The sequence below is a fragment of the Salvelinus sp. IW2-2015 genome, linkage group LG19 (genome assembly GCF_002910315.2).
Source record: "Salvelinus sp. IW2-2015 linkage group LG19, ASM291031v2, whole genome shotgun sequence".
Lineage (NCBI taxonomy): Eukaryota > Metazoa > Chordata > Actinopteri > Salmoniformes > Salmonidae > Salvelinus > Salvelinus sp. IW2-2015.
Genome location: NC_036859.1, coordinates 24,351,228 through 24,373,944, shown reverse-complemented (window position 1 = coordinate 24,373,944; position 22,717 = coordinate 24,351,228). Strand labels below are relative to the sequence as shown.

The following is a 22,717-nucleotide window of genomic DNA, read 5'->3' as shown; positions in this document are numbered from 1 at the left end:
CTGCTTTAGTTGTCCCGTTTTTTGTGACTGTAGGGTATGTGTGTTGCTGTCGTGTGTGTGGTGTGGGTGTGCCTGATGTTGTGGTGTTGTGTGTGTGTGTGTTGTGTGTGTGTGTGTGTGTGTTGTTGTGTGTGTGTGTGTGTGTGTGTGTGTGTGTGTGTGTGTGTTGTGTGTGGTGTGTGTGTGTGTTTGCTGTATATGCACAGTCTGGGTGTGGGTGTGTGGGTGTGTGTTGGTATGGGTAAAGATGGCCAGCCTAGCGGTCTTTATGGGATTCTGGGGCCTTTCATAAGCTCGCCTTGCGGTGGGAGACCCCTATCGAAGGGGCTCCAGCTGTGTGGACTGTGTACCTGCACTTTCTTTCTTATCCTAAGTTGCGTCGTTGTCTGCTGTAATCATACAGACAGACAGTGTCAAAAGTATTGGTGCCATCTAGGGCAATAGAAAGAGTGCCATTTGGGAACGCAGTCTAAGGGACCATAATCTATTGTACCGTAAGCGTCGTCTGTGTACTTTTATGAGTATAAGCCTGGGTTGCGCGGGCAGCTGAAGGGAAGGGTGTTTAGTAGAGCCGCTCAGGCAGCAAAGGCAGCGATCAGTTAGCAAGCGCCTAATCAAATCAATCAAATCAAATGTTATTTCACACATTTGTTCATGTTAAGGCAGCAGGTAGACTAACAGTGAAATGCTTAAATTATGGGTACATTGTACGACAATCGGGGCATGAGTTAAAGATGACAATAGTATAAAAAGATGGAATAAAACATTTAAATAGTGGTTACGAAAAGAAATCAATTACCACAGTGAATAAGAAATCCAATAAAAGAGTAAAAATTAACATGAGCTATATACAGCAGGATACTCAGTGAATTGAGGTAGGCTTGTTTGAACTGTAAGTATCAATATAGGTAGGGGATAAATGGACTAGGCAACAGGATAGATCATAGACGATAGCAGGCAGCGTTGGATGCTTGGTGGCGGCGTCAGTATGCATGTGTGCATTTATGTGTGTTGCGGTGGTTAGTTTAAATTGTGTGTGTGAATATGTGTACACGGTGTCATGTCATGTGTTTGTGTGGTGTGTGTGGTGTGTGCTGTTGTGTGTGTGCTGTAGTGTGTGTGTGTGTGTGTGTGTGAATGTGTTTTGCGTTGTGTTGTTTGCGCGCCTTGCGCGTGTGTTGTTTGAGTGTGTGTGTTTGACAGTGCGGTGCGCGTGTGTGTTTGCGCGCTAGGTGTTTGCGTGCAGTGGCGCGTGTGTGTTTGCGCGGTGTGTTTGCGCGTGTGTGTTTTGCGTGGCGTGCGCCATAGAGAGTTAGTGCGTGCGTGCGCATAGAGAGTTAGTGCAAAAAAGGGTCGATGCAGCTACTCCGGGTAGCCATTTGATTAGCTATTTAGTTGTCTTGTTTAGAAGTCCTATGGCTTGGTGATAGAAGCTGTTCAGGGTCGTGTTGGTTTCAGACTTGGTGCATTGGTACCACTTGCTGTGCAGTAGCAGAGAGAACAGTCTCTGGRTTGGGTGGCTGGAGTCTTTGACAATTTTTGTTGCTCCTTTCTCTGGCACCTCCTGGTATAGAGGTCCTGGATGGCAAGGAGCTCGGCCCCAGTGATGTACTGGGCCGTACGCACTACTCTCTGTAGRGTCCTCGGGTCAGATGCCAAGCAGTTGCCATACCAAGCGGTGATGCAGCCAGTCAAGATGCTCTCAATGGTGCAGCTATAGACATTTTTGAGGATCTGAGTGCCAAATCTTTTCAACCTCCTGGGGGGGAAAATACATTGTTGTTCCCTCTTCACGACTGTGTTGGTGTGTTTGGATCATGACAAATCCTCCTTGAAAGCAGAGCTCTAACCTTTTGCTCACTGCGGATGTTGCCTGTAATTCATGGCTTCTGGTTGTGATATGTACTGTACGTACATGCGGTCATTGTGGGAACAATGGCGTTGATGCACTTATTAATGAAGCCAGTGACTGATGTGGTACACTCCTCAATGTTATCGAATTAATTCCACAACATATTAGTCTGTGCTAGCAAAACAGTCCTGTAGCTTAGCATCTGCTTCATCTGACCGCTTCCGAATTGAGTGTGTACTTCCTGTTTGAGTTTTTGCTTGTAAGCAGGAATCCGAAGGATAGAGTTATGGATTCGCCAAATGGAGGGAGAGCTTTGTATGCGTCTCTGTGTGAAGTAAAGGGGATCTAGGTTTTTCCCCCCTCTAGTTGCACAGGTAACCTGCATTAAAATCACCTGCCAATAGGAGAGCTGCCTCTGATGAGCATTTTCTTGTTGTTATATGGCCCTGCAATTGGCTCCCAAGTGGCGCAGTGGTCTAAGGCACTGCATCTCAGTGCAAGAGGCATCACTACAGTACCTGGTTAAATTCCAGGCTGTATCACATCCGGCCGTGATTGGGAGTCCCATATGGCGGCGCACAATTGGCCCAGTGTCGTTCAAGTTTGGCCGGGGTAGGCCGTCGTTGTAAATAAGAATTTGTTCTGAACTGACTTGCCTAGTTAAATAAAGGTAAAACAAAGTAATTAACAGTTTAAAAAATAAATATAGCTCGTTGAGTGCGGTTTTAGTGCCAGCATCAGTTTGTGGTGGTAAGTAGACAGCAACGAAAAATACAGATGAAAACTCTTGGTGAATAGTATGGTCTACAGCTTATCATGAGGTATTGTAACTCAGGCGAGTAGAACCTAGAGACTCCCTTAATGTTAGAGATCACGCATCAGCTGTTGTTAACAAAGAGACACACACCCACCCTTGAGTTTACGAGACACTGCCTTTCTGTTCTGCTGATGCATAGAGAAACCAGATTTATATTAACCATGTCCTCCTTCTGAAACGACTCCATGAAGCATAGGATATTACCGTTCTTCAGGTCCCGTTGATATGATAATCTCGAACGGAGCTCGTCTAGTTTGTTCTCTAGTACATTTGCCATTAGAAGAGAGGGTAGAGGCAAAATAGTATAATTAGCATGAAAAAAAAACACAAAATAGCATAATTGGTCAGGAGCACGTAAAACAGCCACTATACATGCCAGCAACATTCTCACAAAWTAAAAAAAGGGAAATGGTGCTGATTTTATTGTTCCCCCATTACATCCAGTGTAGATAATCATCGTGATGGGGAGGGAGAGACCGAGGGAGAGAGAAATGAGTTCTTCCCGTTGTGCTATAAAAGCATTACATAAACATTCCTGGGAGAGGACTGGATTCTGGGAGGCAGGCTGACCATGCCATTTCTACTCCTGCTCCTCCCCTTCCTCCTCCCCCTCATCTTCTTCCTCCTGCTCCTCCTCRTCTTCCTCCTACACTCTGTTCAAATAGTATTTTACTGTTTTCTACACATGTTGTGGGTCTCCTATGAAAATAAACTAAGTGAGCTTTAATTTTAAGAACCTGGGCAAAGAAAGCAGGTATAATGGGTGTGTTTAGCGTAGCGGTGTYGGTTACAACCTTTGTCAGCACTAAAACGCAGGTAGGGCTTCTTTAGCCAACTCACCATTTCCTCTGCAATAAGTATTTCATGTGTTGGAGACAAAACTAGCACTGTGAGTATGGTGGCTACTCTGGCCTCACCCTGCAATTGACTGTGAGGATGCTAGCATACTTATATGTTCTTGCTCTTATATGACCACTTTGGTGCATAGTATTTTAGAAACCAAAGGAACATCTATCTGAAAGTGAGAGTCTCTGAAAGGAAATATGAAATATAAGGATTGGATGGATTGAGTCTAGTGCAGTATGTATCTTAAATTATTCATAGCATGAAGCAGCTTACTAAATATAAAAATCAGCAGAGTGAGTCACTGTACTGTACACTGTAGGGAACTGTATGCATATTTTAGTGTTAAGTATTTCAGTCTCTGTTGTACTTAAACTTGCCGCTAATTATTTCAAATTATTCTTTCCAAAAGTAAGTTGTGATTAAAACCATATGCATAGAGGGTTTATAAAGTAATTATGTAGTAGGGTGGCCTGTGTGTGTTGCTCAATTGGTATCAAGGGACTTAACTTGTGCCCAGAAAACATTCCCCACACCATTACACCACCGCCACCAGCCTGTACCGTTGACTCATGCTGCTTACGCCAAATCCTCTGCCATCAGCATGATGCAACAGGAACCGGGATTCATCAGACCAGGCGATGTTCCACACCTGTTGATCATGTGCCCGCTGGAGCTGCTTCTTGTTTTTAGCTGATAGGAGTGGAACTCGGTGTGGTCGTCTGCTGCAATAGCCCATCCGTGACCAGGACRGACGAGTTTTCAATTCCAAGATGCTGTTCTGCACACCACTGTTTTCCTGCACCGTTATTTGCCTGTTTGTTGCCCTCCTGTTAGCTTGCAAATTATCCTTATCCTTATCCTTATCCTCCTCGCATCAACAAGCTGTTTTTGCCCACAGGACTGACGCTGACTGGATGTTTTTTTGTTTGTCGCGCCATTCTCGGTAAACCATAGACCATTTTGTGCATGAAAAGCCCCGGAAGCCTGCCGTTTCTGAGATASTGGAACAGGCGCGCCTGGCAACGACGATCATACCAAACTCATAGTTGCTTAGGTCACTCGTTTTGCCCAGTCTAACATTCAATCGAACAGTAACTGAATGCTTCYATGCCTATCTGCCTGSTTTATATAGAAACCACGGCAATGTCACTCACTGTCTGTAGGAGCGAACCATTTTCTTGAATGGGGTGGTGTGCCTAGTAAACCACTAAGTGTATATGTCAATTGTCACCATCTATGTCATTGTCTTCTTTCTGTCAAAAGAACAGCTTAGTCATGTTTTTCTATGGACAAGGGACCTCTTCATTTTGCTGTTGGTTCTCAGCTCAGAGGCTTGYGCTAAAGATGTCTCTCTGTGTCTCTCAGATGGGTTCTGACAAACAGCTGTAGCAGGAGAAAGAATCAATAGAGCCTATTTTCTGTTATTGTCCATCGGTGGCTCACATTTGGGTTCAAGTCCAGGAATGGTTATGTCATCATATCAGGTTTTAGATGGACCTGAAAATTGTATTGTTAGAGGATCTGAAAAACCATGATCAGTCAATCAGCATTATACTATTGGGAAAAGTATACATTTTTAGGCCAATGTTACAAATAGGGAGGTTAAAGACCTTCGTAAGGCATCAGTCATGAAGGGATCTATAGCAAAAATAAATAGCTAAATAGTATTATACTGGGAAAGATGGGTTAATCTGTGGACATCGGCGAGTTGGAGTTAAGATCCATAAAATCCAGCAATTGCAGAAAGAGGAAATTAGTAATATTCAGTTGAAGTCGGAAGTTTACATACACTTAGGTTGGAGTCATTAAAACTGGTTTTCAACCACTCCACAAAATTTCTAACAAACTATAGTTTTGGCAAGTCGGTTAGGACATCTACTTTGTGCATGACACAAGTCATTTTTTCAACAATTGTTTACAGACAGATTATTTCACTTATAATTCACGTTATCACAATTCAAGTGGGTCAGAAGTTTACATACAATAAGTTGACTGCCTTTTAAACAGCTTGGAAATTCCCGAAAATGATGTCATGGCTTTAGAAGCTTCTGATAGGCTAATTATATAATTTCCGTCAATTGGAGGTGTACCTGTGGATGTATTTCAAGGCCTACCTTCAAACTCAGTGCATCTTTGCTTGACATCATGGAGAAATAAAAATAAATCAGCCTAAGACTCCCAGAAAAAAAGTGTAGACCTCCACAAGTCTGGTTCATCCTTGGGAGCAATTTCCAGACACCTGAAGGTACCACGGTCATCTGTACAAACAATAGTACGCAAGTATAAACACCATGGGACCACGCAGCCGTCATACTGCTCAGGAAGGAGACGTGTTCTGTCTCCTAGAGATGAATGTCCTTTGGTGCGAAAAAGTGCAAATCAATCCAAGAACAACAGTAAAGGACCTTGTGAAGATACTGGAGGAAACAGGTACAAAAGTATCTATAGCCACAGTAAAACGAGTCCTATATCGACATAACCTGAAAGGCTGCTCAGCAAGAAGAAGCCACTGCTGCAAAACCGCCATAAAAAAGCCAGACTACGGTTTGCAACTGCACATGGGGACAAAGATCGTACTTTTTGGAGAAATGTCCTCTGGTCTGATAAAACTGTTTGGCCATAATGACCATCGTTATGTTTGGAGGACAAAGGGGGAGGCTTGCAAGCCGAAGAACACCATCCCAACCTGGAAGCACGGGGTTGGCAGCATCATGTTGTGGGGGTGCTTAGCTGCAGGAGGGACTGGTGCACTTCACAAAATAGATGGCATCATGAGGATGGAAAATTATGTGGATATATTGAAGCAACATCTCAAGACATCAGTCAGGAAGTTAAAGCTTGGTCGCAAATGGGTCTTCCAAATGACAATACCCCAAGCATAATTCCAAAGTTGTGGCAAAATGGCTTAAGGACAACACAGTCAAGGTATTGGAGTGGCCATCACAAAGCCCTGACCTCAATCTTATAGAGATTTGTGGGCAGAACTGAAAATGCGTGTTCGAGCAAGGATCCTACAAACTTGACTCAGTTCCACCAGCTTCTGTCAGGAGGATTGGGTCCAAATTCACTCAACTTATTGTGGAAGCTTGTGGAATGCTACCGAAAGCGTTTGACCCAAGTGTTAAACAATTTAAAAGCAATGCTATCAAATACTAATTGAGTGAGTGTATGAAACTTCTGACCGCCTCATGTTCGTTGTCTCCTGCTGTCTCCTCTCCTACTCTGGAGGACACGACTGAGGCTGGTGGTCCAAATGGCACCCTATTCCCTATGGGCCATTGTCAAAAGTAATGCACTACATAGGGAATATGGTGCCATTTGCAAAGCAGTTTGAGACTGAGCTCTCTCTCACTGGCTTAAACAGAGCTTCGCCCCAAAGCTGCTGGTAAAATGTACTAAAGCCATCAAACAAGCTGCATTCCATACAGACAGACAGACAACGACCCCCCGTAATCTCAGGTCTGTCTGTGTCTGCCTGTCTTTCGATCTTGTCTCTGTCTGCCTGTTTTCCTGCATCAGGAAGATCATCAGGAAATCTCAAATCCAGACGTGGAGAAGAAGTTAATTTCAGTTCGCCTTGGATCACTTCCCGAATATCAGTGCCCGTGCCAAGAAGGTGTGTTTGTGTGTGTGTGTGTGTGTGTGTGTGTTGTGTGTGTGGTGTGTGTGTGTGTGTGTGTGTGTGTGTGTGTGTGTGTGTGTGTGTGTGTGTGTGTGTGTGTGTGTGTGTGTGTGTGTGGTGTGTGGAAGCTGCAAAGTGGGTTTTGTTGTATGTGGTTGTTTTTGCAGTGTAAGCCTATGGGCATTTCCATCGAAAGGACCCATGAGCACCAACATGTGATGTTCATAGGTGCATGTCAAATTAATGCTAGGAGTCTTAAAAGTTCCATCTTAAAAGATTAGGCATGAATAAAGGCTTTGATTTCTGGATAACAGTTGGAAAAAGGGGCCTTGTAGAACCCTTTTAATACTTTTTCTGTAGATGTTATCAGAAATACAGTGCATTTGGAAAGTATTCAGACCCCATGACTTTTTCAACATTTTCTTACGTTACAGCCTTATTCTGAAATGGATTCAGTACTTTTTTTTACCTCATCAATCTACACACAATACCCCATAATGACAAAGTGAAAACAGGTGTTTAGAAATMRTAGCAAATTTATGAAAAAATAAAAACAAAAATACCTTATTTACATAAGTATTGAGACCCTTTGCTATGAGACTCGTAATTGAGCTCAGATGCATCCTGTTTCTATTGATCATCCTTGAGATGTTTCTACAACTTGATTGGAGTACACCTGTGGTAAACAGTTGATTGGACATGATTTGGAAAGGCACAGACCTGTCTATATAAGGTCCCACATTTGACAGTACATGTTAGAGCAAAAACAAAGCCATGAGGACGAAGGAATTGCCCATAGAGCTCCGAGACAGGATTGTGTCGAGGCATAGATCTTCGGAAGGGCATCAACAAATTTCTGCAAGTTCCGCAAGAACCCAGTGGCCTCCATCATTCTTAAATGGAAGACGTTTGGAACCACCAAGACTTTTCCTAGAGCAGTCAGGGGAGAAGGGRCTTGGTCAGGAAGGTGACCAAGAACAAGATGGTCCCTCTGACAGAGCTCCAGAGTTCTTCTGTGGAGATAGGAGAACCATCTAGAAGGACAACCATCTCTACAGCACTCCACCAATCAGGCCTTTATGGTAGAGTGGCCAGATGGAAGCCACTCCTCAGTAAAAGGCACATGACAGCGCACTTGCAGTTTGCCAAAAGGCACCTAAAGGACTCTCAGACCATGAGAAACTCTGGTCTGATGAATCCAAGATTGAATTCTTTGGCCTGAATGCCAAGCGTCACGTCTGGAGGAAACTTGGCACCATCCCTACAGTGAAGTATGGTGGTGGCAGCATCATGCAGTAGGGATGTTTTTCAGCGGCAGGGACTGGGAGACTAGTCGGGATTGAGGGAAAGACGAACAGAAAAGAGATCCTTGATGAAAACCTGCTCCAGAGCGCTCAGATCCRCAGACTGGGGGCYAAGGTTCACCTTCCAACAAGACAACGACACTAAGCACACAGCCAAGCCAATGCAGGAGTGGTTTTGGGACAAGTCTCAATGTCCTTGAGTGGCCCAGCCAGAGGCCGGACTTGAACCCGATCGAACATCTCTGGAGAGACCTGAAAATAGCTGTGCAGCAATGCTACTCATTTAAGCTGACAGAGCTTGTGAGGATCTACAGAGAAGAATGGGAGAAGCTCTCCATATACAGGTGTGCCAAGTTTGTAGAGTTGTATTTTTATAACCCCTCCCCCCCTCTTGCTTTGTCATTATGGGGTATTGTGTGTAGATTGAGGGGGGGGGGATGATTTAATACATTTTAGAATAAAGCTATGATGTAACAAAATGTGTAATAAGTCAAGGGGTCTGAATACTTTCCAAATGCATTGTATATATCTATAGGGATGCACGATATATCGATTAACATATTGCAATCGGCCGATATTAGCTAAAAATGCCAACATCGGTATCGGCCCGATGTCTAGTTCAATACCGATGTGCAAAACCGATGTCAAAGCTGACGTMCATACCTATATAACGTAGGTACATGGCGTATTGACGCCACGTAAAATGTTGTACTATACGTGCAACACAGCATTCCTAACCTAGCCCACAATGTCTGCTGTGTGGATCGAGCAGTCAACAAGTCGAGCAGTCATTTGAAAGAGTAATAATAAGACCACTTAAAGAGTAAGACAACTTAAAGGTGAAATCCATTAACGCCAAGATAATGGAATTCATTGCACTTGACAATCAACCATTCTCTGTCATGGGTGATGTTGACTTTCGCAAATGTTCGAGCACCGGTACACACTACGAAGTGCACTATTTTTCAGAAGTTGTCCTACCGGGAGTTACACAGCCATAGCMTCACTGCTATTAGCTTCATGTCATACTATGGAACGCCGTTTGGGTCTTTGRGTGTCAAAAAAAAAAAGGCTTTTAATTTGACACGTCAATAACATACTGTAGAATGTTGTGTGTTCTGAATTGCACATGCAAGCCAAGCTCCACCACTACTCTCAGTAGCACTGTCAAAGCTGTACAAAAAGTCTGCAAGCAAGCAAACAACGGCCATGAACGATGTGTTTACAATACCACGTTGGTAATAATGCTTTATTTGTTCGATCGCAACATCTGGGGTAGCTAGCTAGCMTTAGCTTGGTACCTAGCTAGCACCAATACAACCAGCCTGAAAACAATGATCAGTAGGAACTGCAGTCATTTTTCATTATTCTTAGCAATTATTTAGGAATCCTTGTGAGTAAGTATTAGCTAGGTAGCCACTTGTTGTTTGCCTATTGAAATTGAACTTAAGTTCATGAAAATAAATAGCTAGCCAGCTACTTCACCATGTTGCCCAAAGCTAACGTTATAAGCAGCCAGCTAGCTTCATCTGGCTAGTGAGGTTCGAGGCACCGGGTTATGTGTTGTGAAGCTAGCCACAATAAGGATTAGGCACAAGTGGATTTTGCAGTTTGCCTTCAAAATAAAATAACCTCTTTGAAGGTGATGCAGAAGGTTACAATTGGTGGAATCATGCCATATTTAGACTAGATAATGTTAAACAAGGTTGGAATGTAAAGCAATGAAATGGGGTATCAGTCTACTCAGTGACATCCACAGAACACAACTGTGAAGAGTTTACGCAAATATTAGCGTTGTAGCTCTTATCACGGGACTGTGACTGTGTGAAATCACCTKCCCAGTCAGCCTATTGTGTGCAATGACATTCATATTGCACTGWACAGCTTTACCTAAGGTTTGGGGATCAATGAAATGGGGTATCCGTGTACTCAATACCCAAGATATTTTTTCCCAACTCCCTCCTCAGAGTTATCAGACTCCAACATCCATGCAGTATTGTTTTTCCTCAGGAATAGTGTTCAATACACATAGGTTGACAATAAATATGMCTCAATTCACAGTTGTTTCAGAGTCCCGCAATAAGAGCTACGACGCAAATGTTCTCTGGGTGTTACTGAGTAGACTGATACCCCATGTCATTGATCAACAATCCATAGGTAAGGCTGTACAGTGAAATGTGTATGCCCCCAATGCAATTCTGAAGTATTATACATCCAGTGTGATTTCAACAGATTTTTTGTCAAATTAACAAATGGTCTTTTGTTAATTTTATATAACAACATTCCAACCTCGTTTAGCATGATATGTTCAATTATGGCATAATTCTARTATTTGTATTCATTTGCATCTCTGTCTCTGACATACTTTTATTTTGAAGGCTAACCGCAAAGTCCACATTGTGGCTAATTCTTATTGTGGCTAGCTTCACARAGATGGGTCCGACCACCATTKATCAAATAAGAACTGTCTTATAAATMAGGYTTATTTTAGATGATGACACCTAGCTATATAGTTAGCTAGCTAACTATAGCTACTGAAACAGATGGTCGTTTTGCTARGTWTTTGGGGKAGAARATTGTTTGCATCCATGAGCTAGCTGGCTTTTTTTATGACCAGCACTGTKGGTGCGGGAGACAATTRTACCAGCATCATAGCATATGTATCGATYAATCGCTGTGACATACGTAGAATCCGTCCCCCAGCCAGGCCCTCTCCTATCCCCCTCTCTCCATATTTCTGTCCCAGCCAGGCCCTCTCCTATCCCCCTCTCCGTCCCCCAGCCAGGCCCTCTCCTATCCCCTCTCTCCCTCTCTCCGTCCCCAGCCAGGCCCTCTCCCTATCCTCCTCTCTCCATCTTCCGTCCCCCAGCCAGGCCCTCTCCTATCCCCCTCTCTCGTCCCCCAGCAGGCCCTCTCCTATCCCCTCTCTCCTCTCTCCGTCCCCAGCCAGGCCCTCTCCTATCCTCCTCTCTCTCTCTCTCGTCCCCCAGCCAGGCCCTCTCCTATCCTCCTCTCTCCCTCTCTCCGTCCCCACGCCAGGCCCTCTCCTATCCTCCTTCTCTCCTCTCTCCATCCCCCAGCCAGGCCCTCTCCTATCCTCTCCTCTCTCTCCTCTCTCCGTCCCCAGCCAGGCCCTCTCCTATCCCTCTTCTCCTCTCTCCGTCCCCCAGCCAGCCCTCTCCTATCCTCCTCTCTCCATTTTCTGTCCCCCAGCCAGGCCCTATCTCCCCTCTCTCGTCCCCCAGCCAGGCCCTCTCCTATCCCCCTCTCTCCCTCTCTCCGTCCCCCAGCCAGGCCCTCTCCTATCCTCCTCTCTCCTCCTCTCCTCCCCCAGCCAGGCCTCTCCTATCCTCTCTCTCCTCTCTCCAGTCCCCCAGCCAGGCCCTCTCCTATCCTCTCTCTCCCTCTCTCCGTCCCCCAGCCAGGCCCTCTCCTATCCTCCTCTCTCCCTCTCTCCGTCCCCCAGCCAGGCCCTCTCCTATCCTCCTCTCTCCATCTCTCCATTCCCCAGCCAGGCCCTCTCCTATCCTCCTCTCTCCATCTCTCCGTCCCCCAGCCAGGCCCTCTCCTATCCCCTCTCTCCCTCTCTCCGTCCCCAGCCAGGCCTCTCCTACTCCTCTCTCCTCTTTCCGTCCCCCAGCCAGGCCCTCTCCTATCCCCTCTCTCCTCTCTCCGTCCCCCAGCCAGGCCCTCTCCTAATCCTCCTCTCTCCATCTCTCCTCCCCCAGCCAGGCCCTCTCCTATCCTGCCTCCTCCATCCTCGTTCTCCCCCAAGCCAGGCCCTCTCCTATCCCCCTCTTTCCCACCCCCAGCCAATCCCCTCCTAATTACCTGTGTGATGGCCAGGGCAGTGAGGGCGCCAGGCCTTGATGGGTAATACATGCTGGCAGCTGGGTCTCTGTCTCATTCATTACTGACACTCACTAAAGTCACTGCATGCACTACATATTCCAGCTAGCTGTCTAGCTACTTCCCAACCTGTACTTCTCTCCTTCCTTGTTTCTCACCCCCTCCTCCCTATCCCTGTCGCTTCCTGTTTGTCCAACCTAGCTCTGAACAACCATCTGCTCCTTGTTCAGCATAAAAAAAAGACAAAGCGTAGCAGCGATTAACCAAACAGCTTAACATGTTGTATACTGTCATCTGCTGATGCCATGGATATTGTGGTTCAGTAGCAGTAACAGCATGCAGATCTGAATAAGAGCCATAGAGAAAGAAATAAGAACGCTCTTCCGTTTCACTAACGGTAGTTTTCCTCTCCTCCTTTGGCAGGTGACATCACACAGAAAGGCTATGAAAAGAAGAGGTCCAAATTAATTGGGGCCTTCCTCCCTAAGGCACCAGGTAAAGGTAAATACCKCTCCTCCTATCAAAACACTAACCGTGTCTGTCTCAACTAATCTGAAACAGTGATGGATTCTGGAATAGAGTTCTGGGCTAATCTGACTCTGGAATAGAGGTCTTTGTTTTGTGATATAGACTGCATACCTCAAACCAAAAGCTTGATGTCCAACACAACAATAATCTCAGATTCTCTGCCCTCCCTGGGTGTATATAGATTCAAGTCTAGTGGGGGAAATTACTGATGTATTTGGTATTAGTTGAAATATACAAGGGCCTAACTCTTGCTTATGTATTTTAGTCATAGTTAAACTTAACTAATACAATCTTACAGACCTAGCCTAACTAATCATGTTTTCACTTGGAGGTAATGCAAGTTAACAAAAGACAGAGGAACAGTGGATGTGACATTCCTTCAGTTTTCAATTTGTTTTCATTCATTTTCCATTTCATCCCATTTGCACCAAATTAAACAGAACTTTACTTTAGTGAATGTGTGGGTTGCAGTTCAGCTCAGCTATATTCCTCTAACTGATGTCTGGGATGTTCTACAGTGTCAAAATGTTGTTATCCAATCGGRCATTTTGGAAAATAAATCCGGTCAGAAGAATGGCTCATTATTGACCCAGAAGACACCAGTGACAAAGCGTATATGTGTACATTCTCACAGAGTACTGTATAAAAATGGCCTCAACTGCATTTTCTGTGAATGCTTTGTGAATTGTTGTTTCCCCAACATCTATTTAAATYATAAAATGAGGGTCTGTGTCCCAAATGGTACCTATTCCCTATAATGCACTACTTTTTGACCAGAGTGTTATATGAATATGGTGCAATTTGGGACAAACACCCACTGATGGAAGGGGAGAGGCTGACCCATTTGTTATTCTGTGAAATGTGTCTTAAATATGTATTTTAACTGCCCATACATTGAATCCAAGCAGATCTAGGCCACTTGGCATGAACGGTAAGCAGGTATGGCAGCAGACCGCTTAGATTAAGTGTGAGTGTAATTGAATATCATGCTGTATGGTGTCTACACACGGCCGGCCCGCTCATTAGGCAGGATTATGTGGCCGCCTGCGGCAGCAGATTGACGAGGGCGTCATTTTCGGAGTTAAACTGACCGAGACGCACCTCCAACAACAACACATAAAGCCTCACAGAATTCTGCCCCAAAACAATGACAGTATCTCMCAACCGGTGGCATAAGATAAGGGCTTTTTAGGTGAGCGTTGATGGCACACTGATAAGCAGTGCCCATTTTCTCAAAGGCAGGGGCGCAAAATATTTTGCTTGTCCATTCCCAGGCACCTCTCCAGGGTGCTGTTGGAGCTCCACCAACGTTCTGCCAAAAAGAAATCGAACATAAATAATGTAGCAGATATAGGATATGGTAGAAAGAGTATGTGGCCTTTTCTGTAGCCTACAGGCTGGAGATAAAATGTATGACGATGTAATGAGACGGACACTTTTTAAATCATGCGGGTTTCTCTGATCAAATAGCCTAACCTAGACACTTTTTACATCATGCGGGTTTCACCGATCAGCTTGAAAACTGAACATACCAAGGTTAACCGCTAATGTAGCTAGCAAGTTAAAGACGCAACCCAACACTTACCGGTACCTAACGTTACCAGTCAATGAGAACGGTAGTCATTTTGGTGTCACTCTTCCACCTTTCAAAATTAATTCCAATGTTTCTGGATTGGTCATGAGCAGTCTTTTTCTCTTTTGGTGTCGAGTTGATTCAATTCCAAGAACCAAGAATGATACTTGTTTATTTGGTTCTTGCTACAAAGACAGCTTATCTGCAAACAAGTTATCTAGCTTGTTGGCTTTGTCSGCTCTGTGTTTGTTAGCAAGCAATTTACTTTTGCTATCGCTCCGAGGCCATTGCAGCAAGGTCATTCGAGTAGGCCGGATTTAACGCAAAGACACACCTTGCCCAGAAGGCCATCCCAAGGCATCTCAGGCCTCAGCCCCCTTGTTTTCATTCAAAGTGAAAACGCCATACAAGAAGTGGGGTGGCATAGGGTCGCCCACGARATGCGGATTCCTGCTTTATATCCCATTGAATATAATAAGTAAAATGTAATGCAATAAGGTGTCATTTGGGACGCATACTATGTCTTAAATTAGCAGAGAGTGTAAAAAAATGGCTAGTGTAAAAGATGCCCCCATGTCCACTCATTGTGCCCATAAAAATACATGGYTAATGAACATGAGGCCCTCCATTACACATTACCTCCTGTAGCTCGTCACATTATGGCCCTCTGAACACAAGACCTGCTCACTAAAGAGCTATGCCCCATTAAGTTTTCTATGATAGCTAAGTGCCGTAAAATCTCTCATCTAAAACAGAGCCATCACATTCCCTGCAAACCTACCGTAGGGTTACAGGTGTAACAGCAGCAGATAGCACATTCATTTCAGTGCTGTTCATGCCTTCCAAAGGCTGTGGGTCTTAGTATTCAGGCGGATCTGTCCATGGCTTTGTCTAAAATGGCACCATGTTCCTTTTATAGTGCACTTATTCTGAGTGCATTGATTTTAACCAGGGCTCATAGGGCTTTAGTCAAAAGAAGTGCACTATATAGGGAATAGGGTGCCATTTGGGCCGCTGACTATTAATCCATTGGAAGATGAAARGTTACTCAGGATTGTAATAACCACTAGTACACACTCCCACTGCAGAACAGTTAGAAAGGTCAGTGTAATGTGAAGCGAACTAGGATTAGGATTACAAATTCCAGTAACTTTCCCCAAATTCCCACTTGGAAAAATCACGAATTCAGAAGGGAATAAACAGGAAATCCGGAAGACTCCAACCAGGATTTCTGGAAAACCTGGAAATGTTGGCATAGTTACCGGAATTTTGCAACCCTCCCATGAGACCAGGCATTCGCATCACGCTTGTCTGAAGTCGATAAAAGGCTGAGACAGCAGACTGTTACACCAGTAGTGTGAGGGTTGTTTTGTCTCTAGCCCAGTGCACCACAGTGAGTCTGAAAAGTCTGAGCACATACATAAAACCGATACTGTACTGGCCAATATTGATTGGGAAGGGAAGGCCCATTACAAACGGACTTAATGGGGTTGTAAGATGTACATTCATCAGGGATTTCCCAAAAACGAGGTTAAGTTAGTACTACTGTATCAGAGAGCGTGTTTCTGTACATGCATGTGTATTGCCATTTAGAACACCACCAGCAACAAACTTCCTCTATCTAGCCTCGACTCAAGCCATTCTAGGTTTATGGAGTGTTGTCTGGCAGTAAACCATTATCTAACACCCAGTATCTCTGTGTATTACAGGTAGCTCTAATTCAAACCCTATTATAGGTGACTCCCTTAAGGGGGAACAGTTACATTGCACATTGGCTTTAGAAAATTCTTCAGGCTTGGATTTCTGTGCGTAAAACACCTTTCGGAAATCTTTCCCAATCTACGTATGTTGTTATTTCAGCATCGCAGTAGATAGTCCTCCTAAATAACACTGTCAGTGGAGAAGACGAGTGCAGCACTATTGAGATCAGACTCCTCCATCGAGCGTCTTATTGAATGTAGCATCCCTGTGTAAGGCAGATGGAGAACAGATGAGACTGAGATTGATTTCCTTCAAGGTGTGTGTGTGTGTGTGTGTAAGGGGGGGGGGGGGGCTGAGTGTTCTCGATCGACAGGGAGAAAGAGGGAATGGTATCCTGCATCTATCATGTCTCTCAGTGCTAAACCAATGGCTGTTATAGCCCAGCAGAAAGTAATCCACTTTATGGGGCACTTACCTACAGTATAACAAGCTGCTGCATTGCTCAGACTGCTGCTTGGAGCTTTGGTGTTGAGGACTGGGAAGTGAGTGGCTCAGTGTTTCTTTGTTGTGAACCTGAGATTTACCTTCTGGGGTTGTGCTGTAATGTAGCCGTTATAGCTTCAGTCATAGATCACTAGCTTTGTGTTGTCTAGCTAGCAGACTGTCTTCAAGACTGGAACAATTGCAAACAGTTTGTAAATGAAAGTAACTGGTGGGTGTTTGTTTGGTTTCTGTGTGTCCACAGCCTAGGATTTACACTGAAAATCATCTCATCCCAAGAGCTCCATGCTGAGGTTCAGGTTTAGGGGCTGATTGCCACTGTGCTGTAATTGACAATGAGAGGCTGGTTGTGTCCCAAATGGCATCCCATTCCATATATAGTGCACTACTTTTGACCAGGGCCCATAGGGCTCTGCTCAAACGTAGTGCACTATGTAGAGAATAGGATGCCATTTGGGACTTAGAATGAGAGGCTGAGGGACCCGGTCCCCTGATAGATTGAATAGGAAACAGGGTTAATTGCTGGGACCCTCCGTTTAAACTGAGCCTAACAATCCCTTGCCAGACAAAATAGAATAATGTCCAATAATGCCAGTTATTTCACAGTCTATTGTGAAATTAAGTTGAGTTGAGGTGCCCGTCAGAATAAATAATACTCATACTCGGTTTGATGCAGACAGTATAATGAATTCATTTTCCTTGTCCATCTATTCATTTGATCCTTTTACTATATACTACACCACTATATGCTAGTAATACCATCTATGATAGGCTAGTATCTGCCGTGCACAAAAGAAAGAGAAACCTCTGTGCACAGCAGTGTATATAGATCCAGGTGCTGGTTTTGGCAGGAACAAATAGTATCCAAAAACAAGTGTAAAAACTGCACAATAGAGTCTGCATTGTTCTTTCTGTACCACCCATGGGAACTACATCTGTACTGTAGTACCAGGTACAGTGCTGATGGTGGTCAGGCTGTACTGTAGTACCAGGTACAGTGCTGATGGTGGTCAGGCTGTACTGTAGTTAACGCTGTCTTCTCCCTCTCCCCCCAAGGGATGGACCCTTCTGTGCCCCACGAGAGGAGAACTCCTGTCACCCCCGGCTCCTCCTCTCGCTACCACCGCCGCCGCTCCTCTGGCTCCCGGGACGAACGCTACAGATCAGGTACGCCAGAAACACATCACAAACAGTAACACAAACCTCAAGCTCATGGTATACAGTTGGAAACTTAATACAAATGAGAAAAACCCAATATTACCTATTACCTGTGCTGACAAACTGCCTGGGAGCTCCTCAGTGGTGAAACTCCTCCTCCTTCAATCAGTGGTGAACCCAGGTGGAACAATCTTCCAGGCAATCTGGGCGTGCCAGCACCTGGCTCTGCTGTTGTCTTTAGACCGCAGTGAAGGAGCATTTATAACACCACAAGACCAAGGAAACTTCATCTTTGTGATCAAGGTGACTGTGCAAGTCCAAGCCCTCCACAAAACTGTGAAAGACAGCCGGTAAGCGCCATATTGGCCATGCTTGGCTAGACTGCTAATGATACTCTGGAGAACACAGACTCTTAACTCTTAACTTTGATAGGACTTTTGCAGTGGTATTTATAACTTCAAATGTTGTTTGTGGGGTATAAAGGAAAAGTAAGAAGAGCCAAATTCATTGTTGACAAAGAACTTGTTTGAAATGGTTAAAAGTAATTTAAACTTTGTAGAAATCTTAGTAAACCAAGTTCTTAATTCAGTAAAGGATGTATGTCTAAAAAATCTTTGGCTAAAAAATGTAAGATTTGTCTGCTTAAACTACTGATTAGAAAATAAATGTAATTTTTACTACTAAAGATATTTTGAATGTATTTGGCTAAAATGCAAATTTAGATAAAAATATACTGATTCTGCTCATTTGATTAAAAATGGTGGGTTTCTATTTTGGGAAACATTTGCTTAAAAGTGGAACCTTGTGTTTTTATGGTGGCAGAAATGTGTTTATCTGGGGTGAATGTGGATAATTTTGTGTATTTGATTGGGCTGTCAACTCAAATAGTACTTGTATTTGTCATCTCTTTTTTGAGGTTTTTTCACTGTTTACTGCCAACCAAAGAATGGTAAATAAAAGACAAACAACTGATTCCATGGCTGTTTATTGAGTGAAAATCCAGTTAAAATCTTCATGTGGAGGGACTGTCCTTTTCAAGTGGGGAATTGCACAAGAAAGAGGTCAAAACTTGACAGTGAAAAAACCGTGGCTCAAGACTGGAAAAGGACCAGAAAGTGACCACACGTGTCCAGAGAGACAAGTAAAGACTGTTCCGCCTGCTGCTGTGTTGAAATGGCTGATTCATTACTGGTGGAGCAGCTAAAGACCGCAAGGACATCAGCGAAGCGTCAGTTTTCCCGTCTGGCCAATAATGTGCTACGAATGCATACAATGATGTCAGAAGAGGAGCTCAGAGACAATTTTAGGAAGCTCACTGCAGAAGCTGGCAAAGTCCTGGAAGCCAACGATGATGTAGAGGGGCAATGTATTGAAGAAAACTCTGATGCAGAGGAGTTGAGCGAGCAGCAGAAGTCTGACTTGGTCAAAACAGCCAATGAGTGTGAGAAAAAAACTGCAAGAGCTAAAGGACCTCATACAAAAGACATTGTGGGCCAATTTCGGGGAATATGAACTGACACAAGCAATTACACAGCAGAGTCGCAAGCAGAAAACGTGGGAGCTGTGGACCAAGTAAAAACCCGATGCATATCTCTTCATGATCGGACAACTAGAGAAACTTGTGAAGGCTGCGAAGGAGGTGCATAAACATTGGAAGTGCTGGGCCCCCCAGCAAGAGCATCAACATTTTCCAGAGTCGTATCAAAGACCTTGAACCTATCCTGCCAATCTCACAATAAGACAGCAGACTTTACAGGGCACACCGTTAGAGGAGAACCAGCAGATTGAGTATACTTCAAACAGTTCTGTGGCCACACCAGCAATTAAATTAAAGCTGCTGCCCTCCCAAAGTTTTCTGGCATCCGCCGAGAGTTTCACCGGTGGAAAAAAGACTGGGAAGCGCTCCAGATGCAGGGAGAACCTACTGGATCCAGAGAGGTTAAAAAGTTCCACTTCTCGACAGTGTGGATGAGAAGACCATACGAGACCTTCACCTTACAACTTACACAACTGCTGAGGAGGTTTTCCGGGTCTTGGAGAACCGCTTTGGAAATAAGAAACTATAAGCCCTTGAGATAGTAGAAGAGCTCCAAGACTCCAAGCAGTTAAAGGTAACCAGCCCAGGAGGATTGTTGAGCTCATCCAACTGTAGAAAAGCCCTGGTCGATCTGAACGAGCTTGGCAGACCGTGCTATAAAGAACCCTCCTGTAACAAAGACAATAGAGAGTAAACTTCCTGATGGCCTGAAGAAGGAATGGCTTCTTCATGTAGCTGGCAAAGGTGATGAAGCTGAAGAAGACAAGCGATTTGACTACCTCCACAAGTTTCTTCAAGGTCAAGAAGCCATCTATGAGAAGCTGGACCAACTGAGAGAGGAGGAACCAAAACCGAAATCTGAACCTCGCAAGCTCGAACCAGACCTCCACCCAACTAAGCGACCAGGCTCAAGGATGTGTGGTCTGCGGAGACTGCAAGCATAAGAAAAGGCTATATTTCTGCCAAATGTTTCGCACGCTTAAGCTGTCAAGAAAAGAGATGCTGTCAGGAAGCTGGGAGCCTGCAAAAGATGCCTGGAGATTCACAAGGAAGGTGACTATTGTAAATCAGAGTTTCTGTGCAGGAGGCCAGACTGCATAGAACAGCGTGTTACAGAAACACACTATTACCTCTGCCCCGAGAGCTGGTACATCCAAAGGGAATGTCGTCCAGAGGTCCAATAACAGCAAAGTGGGAGGTGACACAAGAGAGAACATTATACCCAAGCCAAGAAGAGTTCATTAAAAGTCTCTCACCTGAACTTGCAGAGAAGTGTTGCAATGCCTTTTGCAACCTATAGCCAGAACCTCTCTTGTGTCCAACCAACCCAGTCTTCTAGCAGAGGAATGGAATAGTGGAGTGGCCAGTCATCATGATGCTCTTAGAGGTCACGGCAATGCAGGACAAAAAGTTGGGACTTTGATCGACCTGGCATCGGATACAAAACTATATAACTCATGATGCAGCTGATTGTTTGAACCTTAGAAGTGAAGCATACCCCTTGTTGTCCATGGTGTGGGAGGAATGAAAGTTCAAGTCACCACAAAACGGTACCTCCTAAAGATCCGGGTCCGCACAGAGCAAGGCAATGTCAGATCCCACCAACTCCTCTGCTATGGTTTGGACAGCATTGCAGAGATTCACAAAACATGTGACAGCCAAAAGACTCCAAAAATTCTTTCCAAGATGTCCCCAAATGAACTTGTTAGACCAAGACAGATACAGCTTTTGATAAGCATAAGGAAGGGCGACTGTCCCACAAGAAACACGCAACCGTTGGGGACCTTGTACTATGGGATGGGCCATTGGGAAAGACAATTGCAGGGCACACCCTGGTCTGTTTTGAAGAGGCTACAGTTACAGCACACCAGTCCAGAGCAGCACTTCGCCAGCTCCATGAGAACAGCAGCATTGAATGTATGAAGAACATATTCTGCGCCAAACCTACCATCAAGTCTTCTTATTTGCTATTTCCACTCGGGATTTTATTGAGTGGTGGAGATGGATAGCATTGGCGCCCCCTGACCACAAAATGTGGAGGATGTCGCTGCGGCAGTTGTCAACTTGGTGGCAAAGAAATGACTCTGGCTGAAGAAGGGAGCTGGAAGTTGTTAAGGTGGCCTGACTTATGTTGGTGGCTGATGACCACAGTGATAGTCCACACTGGAATGCAAGGTATCATGGCTTCATTGACCCATCTACATGGTCAAACAACATAAAAGGCAGTGGAGGCACCTTTCTCAGAACAGAGAGACAGCTCGCCAAAGAACCGCAGTGGAAAAAAGCCTATGGTGCTCAAGCCATGAAATGGGTTGAACCGCCGGGCCTGCAAAGAAAGCTGACCAAGAGGATCTAACCAACTGGAAATGGACCTGTCTGGTATATTAGTCCATCTTATCGCACCCAACCCCCACTCTGTTACAACTCCGGTAAGACTTGTCTGGAACAGCAGTCAGAAGTACAAAGGCCAAAGTCTCAATGACCTTCTGATGAAAGGCCCTGACGTTCTCAATCCGATTCGAGCTGTCCTCCTCAAGTTCCGCCAAGGCTCCTACGCCGCTTAGAGACGTCAGAAAAATGTACAATTTGTGTGGCTCGAGGAGAGGGAAGTCCATCTACACCGGTTCTTGTGGCGGGATTTAGAGGGCGATGAGGTGGAACAATACGCCATAACAGAGTGAAATATCGGGGACAGCAGCAGGGTGCATAGCACAACTGCCATGAGGGAGACGGCTAACCTGCCTCAATTCAGCACCTCACAGATGAATGCCCAAGTATTACAATGAGCAACAGCTACGTCGATACATCTTGACATCCCACAACTCCGTGAAAAACTCGAAGTCATCACAAGAATGGTGGAGCTGATTCTAAAAGCAGGAGGGTTTGGCACTGAAGCCTTGGGTCTTCTCAGGCCAAAATAAAGAGAAAGAGAAAAGGCATACCAAATATTGTTGTCCTGCCAAATCAGCTAAGGAGGAAGACAACAAGGCGCTTCGGTCTCGGCTACATTGTGGATGAAGACATGTTGCATGTCTGGTGAGGGTCAACTTCTCAGGCGGAAGAAAAAGCTGAGACTTGGGCAAGACTTACTGCTAGAAGAAATACGAGCACAGACACCAGACCCGCTGACAAGACGTGAACTTGCTGAGTCAAGTTGCTGGTTTGTACGACCCAGTTGGCCTGACAACGCCAATCAAAGCAAGAGGGTATCTTGGTCCGAAGGGCTATTCCAAGAGGCAAACCAAAGTGCAGCAATGGTCAAGGACACATGGGACCTTCCCCTGTCGGATGACTCCGCAAAAGATGCAATTGGAATTTTTTGAAGGAGTACGTCGAGCTACACAAAGTAATGTTCCCAAGAGCTCTTACTACACCAAAGGCACAACTGAACGCAGTCGCTGTCACTTTTTCAGATGGCAGTGAAAGACT

The 22,717-nt window shown here is 44.8% G+C and overlaps 1 protein-coding gene across 1 annotated transcript in view; it reads left to right on the top strand.

Annotated features, from left to right (window-relative positions):
* The window catches only part of LOC111979222 (disco-interacting protein 2 homolog C-like), a 309,794-nt gene that overhangs the window by 133,413 nt on the left and 153,664 nt on the right, over positions 1–22,717 (top strand). Inside the window, 2 exon segments of the mRNA XM_024009605.2 lie at positions 12,714–12,791; positions 17,650–17,760. Coding sequence (XP_023865373.1) covers positions 12,714–12,791; positions 17,650–17,760 — 189 coding nt within the window.